This window comes from Myotis myotis, unplaced genomic scaffold (assembly GCF_014108235.1).
Source record: "Myotis myotis isolate mMyoMyo1 unplaced genomic scaffold, mMyoMyo1.p scaffold_m19_p_11, whole genome shotgun sequence".
NCBI classification, from domain to species: Eukaryota; Metazoa; Chordata; class Mammalia; order Chiroptera; family Vespertilionidae; genus Myotis; species Myotis myotis.
Window position 1 is genome coordinate 22,010,353 of NW_023416315.1, and position 9,272 is coordinate 22,019,624.

Below are 9,272 nucleotides of genomic sequence, written 5' to 3' on the forward strand. Positions count from 1 at the left end.
GCTAGCCCTTCACTGTAGAGGTGAGGAAATCTGGAGGCTCAAGATAATGGGGGGGTGGGGGGAGGGAAGGATAAAGAAAAAAGGACGACCCCCGTGGAGACCTTAAGACACAATGGAGTTTGTGCACTTGAGCTTCCAACTCCGCCCTGAGCTTCTTGGAAACCAAACTAAAAAAGGGAGAGACGGGGAACTAAAAACTTCTCTTAATCATAAAGGACAGATCTGGGTTTTTCCCAGTACTGGCTACTTAGAAAAAATTATCATGAATTTCTAGAATGTTCACTGGTTATCTGACCTCAACCTCTTTATATAATAAGTAAAACAGTGGCAGGTAATGCCCTCAACACAAAAATTCTGTAGTAAATATAACAACAGAGTTCACTCCATGAGGTCCAAATGTATAATAATTGGACTTGTTGATTTACATCAAATATGTAACTGGATTATTGTGGTGTCTCAAGGGGTGAGGTATACAGAACAAAAGATCATCCTGAAAGGACTGGGCATTGCCCAAGGTCGCATACCTAGTTAGTAAGAGCTGGGTCGCACGAGAAAATAACCACAGGAGTGAGAAGGAGCTGAACACCCAGTAGGTTGTCCCTTTCACCTGCCACACGGTTTCTCCCATTGCAGGCCTCTGTCGTGACCTCCTCGGTACTTACAGTAAGTTCAACTGAACTCATTTCTTCAAAGAACTGGCATTATTTGCTCCCAGTTCTGCAGGAGACAGATGTATGTATTTCTGCTGGTGGCATGTAAGCTCTTTAGACAAGGTATTATTTATAGTGCATGTCTGTTTTTATGTCAGTAGCATGCTGTTTTGATTACTATGGCCTTGTAGTATAGTTTGATATCAGGTAGCAGGATTCCTCCAACTTTGTTCTTTCTCAAGATTGCTGTGGCTATTCAGGTTCTTTTGATATTTCATATAAATTTTTGGAATATTTAGTCTAGTTCTGTGAAATATGCCCTTGTATCTTGACAGGAATTGCATTAAATCTATAGCTTGCTTTGAGTAGTATAGATATTTTAGTGATTTCTTCCTAGTCATGAACACAGTATATGCTTCCACTTATTTGTATTTTCTTCATTTTTTTTCTTCAGTGTCTTATAATTTTCTGAGTACAGGTCTTTTACATCCTTGGTTAAATTTATTTCTAGGTGAGTTGGTAGTTTGTTTTGTATGCAGTTGCAAATGAGATTGTTTTCTTAGTTTCCCTTTCTGGTAGTTCATTATTGGTGATTAAAAATGCAACTGTTTTCTGGATATTTTGTATTCTGCTACTTTACTGAATTCATTTATCAGTTCCAGTAGTTTTTGGTGGAATCTTTAGGATTCTCTATATACAGTGTCATGTCATCTGCAAATAATGATGGTTTTACTTCTTTCTAGTTTGGATGCCTTTTATTTCTTCTTCTTCTCTGATTATTGTGGCTAGGACTCCCAGTAGTATGTTGAAAAGAGTGGTAAAAGTGCACATCCCTGTCTGGTTCCCGATCTTAAGGATAACGCTTTTAGTTTTCGCCAGTTGTGTCTGATTTTGGCCTTGGGTTTGTGACATATGGCTTTCTTATGCCGATGTATAGTCCCTCTATTCCCACTTTGCCCAGAGTTTTTACCATAAATAGGTGCTGGATTTTATCAGATCCCTTTTCGGCAGGCGTCTATTGATATGGTAAGTGGTGAAGAAAGGAGACTTCACTTGATGATGATTCATAGGTACTGTCAGGCAAAGGAAGATCAAATCAGGCTCAGTAGAAGGTGGCCTTGGTACTCAGTGTATTTCACCAACCAACACACGGCTCTGATAACTGCTCCCAGGCTCACCCACCCCTTCCATGCCAGCCATCACCACCCTTGCTCAGGACTCCTCACCTCACCTCACCTGGATTGTTGCAGCCACAGTTCTGCCTCTCTGCTCATCTCGGGAACTACCTTTGTCAGCTTACTCTGCTGCTCAAGACCTTCCACTAGCTCCTCGGTGCACTGCCTACGGCCTCCTCGCGTGGCTTCCCCCACCCTGCCAGCAGCCAGCGTGTGGGGAGATGGTGGAAGTTCTTGAAAGAGGTGACCTGAAGAAAGGTTCTCCGTGTTTAAAATCGTTATCTAATGTTCATACTATTACCATGTGTATGAATAATTTGAGAAATGGAAAATATCACAGGGAATAGTTGGAAGAGAGATACATGTTTGAAGAAATGGCCTTTTGAACACCTGTCGCTTTTAAACAGATTGGTAACTAATTTCTGAAAGGAGTAGCACATCACGGCATCTTATTGGTGTTTCAGGTTTCTGTTAGGCACCATTCCTTTACCATATGGTTAGCCGAAAGTGGGTTAGCATACTTGAAAAATGAGACTCATGGCGCTGCAAAGGGTTTAAGTAGTAAGTGTTGGGCCTCCTGTAAGTGTAAAGTAACACCTGGCACAGACCGGGATTCAGTCAGTGAGTGAACACGGACATACGTCTACTATGGTGCGGGCTCAGGGCCCCGTTTCACTCTATCAAAACTAGTGCCTTTTTCCTACCTTATTACTCAATCACTTTAATCTATTGCTGAATACCTATTAATCTAGGCCTAAAATTTTAACTACACAATAAAAGTAATGAAAGCGATTGTAATGGTGTGAAAAATTGAAAACAGGAGTTAGATCACAACTGTTTGGGGCGGCTTTACGATGATTCCCGCGGATGACTGGGCGTTGGGCTTTTTTGCTTTGACTGCCACATCACATTTCGCCTCGAAGCCATCCATGTGGCAGATATTGAATTCCATTTGAGCGCTGTTTTCAGACAATCAGCATCCCTACACCTCTGGATTGCGAAGGCATTACTACAGGAAGAGAAAGCAGCTTTGTGTCAGTAATTACCTAACATTGTCAGAAGCTGACTGCAGGCCCCTTCCCAGTGATAACAGAATAACCGCATAATGTAGCTTTATAGCACATGATTAATAGAAAATAATTACACGTCCTACAAAGGGATGCAATATTTCTTATAAATTGACTAGAATGGTTTCCTGTAGATTAAAGGACTCTTCATTATTTTATCAGTCCTGCTGAAGTGCAGTCACTGGCCTATGCTAGCATTTCAGTTGACGTTAAGAGCCGAGGAGGGTGAGGGATACCAGATGGCAGATCTTCTTGTACCTGAGCTCTCGTGAGCCATAGATGACATGACGCTTCCTAACTTTTCAGAGATTCAGATGGCAGCCTGCTATGGTTCTGTCTTTTTATTTTTTGTTTATGAACAAGATCAGGCTTGAGAGTTGCCGTGGTTTTTAATGACCCACCTGTGACTTTTAGAACAATCCTATCTATACTCAGTATGTGGACTGCAAGACGAGATTGTGTGGATTGTATTATTTTCCACTGTAAGTAATCTGTCATTCAGAATCACATTTGTTTGGGGGAAGGCCGAGAAAGGCCGATTTCCTTCTTCAAAGGCAGCCTCGTATGATAGTGAATCTTCAGGCTGAAGTTGAGAATACTGTACTCCAAGAAGCATCTTCCTCCCCTTTTATCGGCTGCAAATGGTTTAATTGGGATTCATGTTGCTCAGGAGGCTCATACCGAGGATGGTAATGATAAAAGTAACAGCTTCTGTGTTTGCAGTCTTGTCGATGTGCTCTTGCGGCCACGGTGTAAACCCATAAATTTGCCTACTAGATTTTTACCTCACTGTATTTTATCTTACCTCTTAATTCCACACAGGAGTATTATATGGAATCCTTTACAAATGCAAAGTAATAAACACTCTGGTTTTTTATGTATACCTTTTCCCGATTTAAACCTGTGATATTTTAGAGTACTTTTATGAGGTGTGTATTTCATATGGTTTTCAATCATTTTAAATTAATTAAGTGAAGCATTTAAGAGGATTTCAGTCTAGAACTTTATTTTTTTTTCCCCTGGAATGTTTCTTTTAAGAGACCTGTTTACAGCTGGCTAAGCTCCTCCCTGCTGTTTACTACTGTGTTTCCCACTGAATGAATCCTGCCCGTTACTGTCGGGCAGAATTCTCTCACGTGGGAAGAATGCCATCGGTCCTTTGTTGAAGTGACTTGTTGGAAATCAGTTTCTTAAATTTGGGTGTGAGTCAGCTTCTGGGGAACAATACTGTATCTTTAACTGAGAGCACAGGTTATAACCGCAGCAGAATATTATGAACTTTCTGGTTTGTAATTGGAACCTAAGCATTGAGAGCCAGGTTGTGGGCTCTTCTCTGAAAGCAGGTTTGGGTCATAATATGCCTCTCACTGCCTGTGTTCTGTGCCCGTCCTTTCGGGCCTTAATTTCTTCACTCCTTCCAATAATCAGCTGGAAAAACAGACCGGTGTTGGGTCAGAGCTCTCACACTTACGTTTACCCTATTAACCATCTATTTTGAGATTTTACAAGGTAAGACTTGGGCCTCTGAAAGGTTAAATACGTTTGTTTTGTTAAGCAGTGGGCTCTAATTGTACTCATTGCCTTAAAAATTGAAAAGGGCAGTTTTATTAGGTACCTATTAGGGTATAATGGTTGCTAATCTTAGCTTTCAGTAAGTTGGTATTTTCTTCTGATAAATATAGCCTACATACATTATAGTCATCGCCGTTGAGTTCTGGGCATCAGACTCTGTCCGTTTCTTAGGCAGTTTTGTCCACTCAGTTCACACTATCAGAGAACTTTTAAACTTAAAATCATGAGCCAGATGTGCTCTCGTTAGAATCAGAAGCCTTTGTCCCCTCTCCTTCCACGCTGTTCTTTGAGTAAACCTCATCCTGGCACGTCACAGTTCAGAAAGCACATGTAGACATAGCCCCATAATCTATCGGTAGACTCCGTATCAGTACACACTTAAAGCTGCTGCATTTGTGCTGAAGAACTGTGACTTTCCTTCTGATGGTCAGTGGCATCCTAATCAGTACAGATGCTAAGTCTGTGCCTGGATTAACATTCCCTCCCACATGCGACCCATTTATCTGCGACTCAGATGTTGGAAAATCATAGCCTATTGAATTACTTTGGGGATTGATTTTAAAAATTTATCTTTAGGAAAAATTAAATTTGGGTCCTCCAATGCTTTTGTAGAGTATTGCTTTGGAAAGATATTATTCTGGAAACTTGTAATTCATTTTACTTTGTTTTTCTCACGAAGCATAAATAAGTTTGATATAAAAGTGCACTAGTCAACCTGGCAGACCTATGAGACTGGTTACAGAGTGCTCACGGTGCCTAAAGCAGTGGTGTGTCTGCCGTGGAGGCAAAGGGGAGGAGTGGAGGTGCAGGCCTATCTCACAGGACAAGGTAAAGGCGATGTGGCCCCTCACTCACTGTCTTTTACAGCTGGGGTAATATTTCGCCTTTATAACTTGGGATACTTTTATTTCCCATTAATCTTCTACTGTAAGGGAGAATCTAACACCATCTTTAAATTCCTTCTCCCCATCCTTTATCTATTGTAGTTTATGATCAATAAAAGACAACAGATGCCTTAGGGCAGCTTTCTTAAAGGAGCCCTTTTGTGAATGGTTTTATAAAGAATTGGGGGGGAAATGTTATTAGTGTTTCCTTATTTTCTCTAATTTGTCTGTTTAAAATGTCTATGTGCTTATACAAGGTTTTCTTAAGAAGAGGCATACCTCTATATTCTAAATCAGTTTTGGTCATAAGAGTTTAAGTAGGAATTAAGTAGTTTATTGTGAAAAATAAATTTTATCCTTGCTAGATGGTAAGCTTCTTGAAGGCAGAGGTAGTATCCAACGGATCCAGGCTGTGACCCTGCAGCCCCTAGCAGAGAAGAGAGAGGGAAAGAGGGAAGGAGGTAGGAAAAGGAGGGAGGGAGGGAGGATAACAGGGAGGGAGGTTGATTCACTTGTTAGGTTCTTATAAGTGACTGTTTCTGTGTTCTACACCCAGTAATAAACAGGCTTTGTCTTATACTTTAATTTAAATCTTTGCCTAGCCGCATTTTTAAAGTGTCCAGGAACAAAAAAAGATGAAAATGTTTCAATTTGCAGCTCAAGCTCTTGTAACTTTATAAAAAGAAATAACATTTCTCAGAAGTTGCACACAAAGGACATTGTACTTCCACCAGCCTAAAGGTTAATATTGCATATTGTTTTCAATTAGGAATACAATAGATATGGCTGGTGGGTAGGAGAAATGAAGGGAGCCATTGGCTTGGTGCCGAAAGCCTACATAATGGAGATGTATGATATCTGAGAGTCCTGGGTAAGTACATTTTAATCCAATATTCTGTAATAGCTCATATGTTCTCTTGGTCTCTGCATTATGAGTCTTTGCCTTTTTCTGAGTCTTCGTAGTTTTCTGATAACATGGAGATTATGCTTCCAAATCATCTTCTTCTTTTTAAAAAGGAGTCTGGTTCAATTTTTAAAATAATTTTGTAGAATTTACTTTGGAAATAGATTATTAAGAGAAAGCCCCTGTGATAATCCCAACCTCCCCCTCTTTAGTAAAATACCACTTTTTATGGGTATTTTAAGAAGCCCAGTTGACAGAAAGAAGGCTGAGTAAACATTCATTTTTCCTCGGCTAAAAAAATGTAATTTTTTCCTAAACAGGAAAGATCAACGTTTTGGTCGAAGAAAAAAATGATGATGAACTTTCCCCTCTGCCCACAGCCGAGGAGGGGTCGGTCTCCTGCTACTCCGCAAAGGCTGTGGAATCAGACCCCCCGGGGAGGCATGAGCAGCAGCTCATAACCTTTCTTTGTTTTGTTGAGCATCCTGCGTCTTCATTACTTTCTGCATTCATAGCATCCCTCTGATGTGAAACTAAATGAAGGATATTAATGCAAATTAGATACAAGCTGTACACTTAGACCTGTTGCTATTTTGCAAAAAAATGATTATAGTTTTTACTTACTCATTTGATTGGTGTGAAGAATTCAGCACTATTTTATACGTTCCATGTAGTCACTGCTACTTCTGGTATGAGTTACAACTTCTCTCAATATTGGCCGTCAGTTATTTTTGTAGACTATAACATATAATTTCCATAGAAATTTAAACTGAAGATACTGTAGAAGTTTTTGGTAGATGCTTTAGTAAAGCCTTAAAGAATAAAGCATTATTAAAGCTTTATAGATTATTTATGCCAGTATTTATTTTCCACACAATAGTAACATGTTTTCCCGAAAGAATTTTACAGTTGGCAAGTTTACTTTATGTTAAATCTCACCACAAGAAAGGAAACAGGATCGAATCGCAAATGGTAGTGTGCTGCCACCTTCTACAACACGCGCCCGACTGGAACAGTGGTTCGTGTGAAGTCCTGTATCAATAGCAGATACCCTGGTCAATTGATGGGCTGGCCAGCATCTTCTACCATCACTTTGTTTAAATTTAATAAAATAAAAAATTCATACGGCCCACCGCCCATTCTCCACCACCGTGAGGGCATAAGGAATCTCTGTGTGCTCCGAGGTGAGGAGCGGACCCAGCCCTCTTCTCCTGCCTGATCGTGGCTGGGGCAGGGAACCCACCGCTGTGCATTGCTCAGGGCAGAGGAAGGAGCAGTGTGGGAACCACAGCAGCACACGCACCAGCAGCAGCCTGACAGTGGAGTCCCACGCCCGCTACCTGAGCAAGACTTGCAGAATTCTGTCACACCTGTTCATGTATATTTGAAACCAAAGGTATTTTAAGTGCCTACAAGGTACTGGTCTGCTCTTATATCGCAAGGTACTGCTGAACGAATGATTATTTGGAGTAGCTATAATCTCCTCATATTGAATCACTGATTAACACGTACCTTTGTTGAACTTTTCGGATCTTTGCTTTATGAAGATAAAGGTTCTGACCATGCAAGTAAGCTGATGATATTTAAAAACCTCCATTATTTACATAAAACTGTTTACAGGCACTATTTCAGAGTGTATATCTACCATTATCACCTTAACACCACAATCATGTCATCTCAGATGTTAAAGAATATTAATTTTAGGGATTGCGAGTAAACTCTATATTATTATATAAATTAGACATTGTTGAGCTCAAGCTTTCAGATATGAATTTGTGCACTTGTTAATATGGTCCTAATAGAGAGCATTGGGGCAGAGTGAAATCATCTTGGGAAAAGGAAGACAAGCGGAGATGAGGCTACTGGGCTGGTTTTCGAAGCCCGAGAGGTTGAAAAGCAAAGGCAGTGGTGGGTTTCCACAAAACGTGGACTTGCTGGTGGCGTGGACACAGGTTTCCTGCTTCTGGCTTCAGTGAAGATTGTAGCCCTGGGCCAGTAGGTGGCAGCAGCTTTTCATTGCACACCCAGCCACTGAGCAGCCCTCCCCCACTTGGGCCCAAAGCCCCGCAGAATGCAGAGCATGTAGAACCTCGCTGCCTCCTTTTACAGTTAATCCAGGAGAGGGAGTCCTTCGCCAACGGATGACCAGCGATTCCAAGCCAGACAGCCTCCCTTTGAACGTGGCGAGACAGAAATCTAGTGTGGCCTCTGCCTGAGCTCTTCTGGCCTTTGTTCTTTTTTAACTGGAATCCAGGTGGGAGATCGGAAAGAAAACCAAGATTTCAAATCGGAGTGACAGGAAAAGTAATCATTGCTTTCGGTTCATGACAACTTTGTATTCATTTGGTGAAATCTTCTGTATACTACCAGGGAGAAAGTTTTCCTTACACCCTTGACAATATATCACACACTCTTCAAATCATAATAATATAATTAATGTGAATCTAAACAACATGGCTTGTCAGAAAATGTGCTAATTGCTGTGTTCTCATTATGTTTGCTTAGCTTTTATTTGTTTTTCTATGAACAGTTAGAGAGCTATTTTTTTTCCAAAGGTGATTGTAAGTCATATTTTATATAGCATTTTGCTTGATTATTTGCACTGTACTGAATTTGTACTCTATTGCCATTAGATCTTACAATAATGTTCCACTCTGCAAATTTTTAAGGTTCAAATAAAGTTTAATTGTTTGCAAACTGTTATGATGCTAATAATTCAACAGCCTGCTGTGTTACTAATGAAATTACTTTGTTATGATTAATTTGGAAAATAGTGTGTTGATTGTAGTAATTAAGCACAACAAGGTGAAGTAAATGATTCTAATGCCATCTGGCCTCCAAAGTGAATGAAGAAATGAAATAGGGCTGTCATCAGAATTTATTCAAAGAAGTAAGGATAATACAAATGACGTTCATTGCTATAAGGACATCCCCTTAACCACATCTCACTCCATTCTCTTTTTGCCGCTTGGTTGCCTATGACACTTCCTTTTATGAAAAAAAGAATGCTATTTAGCCTA

The 9,272-nt window shown here is 40.3% G+C and overlaps 1 protein-coding gene across 7 annotated transcripts in view; it reads left to right on the top strand.

Moving 5' to 3' along the window:
• SKAP2 (src kinase associated phosphoprotein 2) overlaps positions 1-8,964 on the top strand; it is a 151,181-nt gene extending 142,217 nt beyond the window's left edge. The window contains exons 12-14 of one of the 7 annotated variants that reach the window (XM_036327815.1): positions 634-732; positions 6,118-6,219; positions 6,573-6,714. In XM_036327815.1, coding sequence (XP_036183708.1) covers positions 634-732; positions 6,118-6,210 — 192 coding nt within the window. In that variant the 3' untranslated portion in view covers positions 6,211-6,219; positions 6,573-6,714. Of the gene's footprint in view, positions 1-633; positions 733-6,117; positions 6,221-6,572 lie in introns of those variants that run through there. The other 6 variants (XM_036327816.1, XM_036327818.1, XR_004970844.1 and 3 more) reach the window with 6 other exon arrangements.
• Positions 8,965-9,272: the final 308 nt, after the last annotated feature.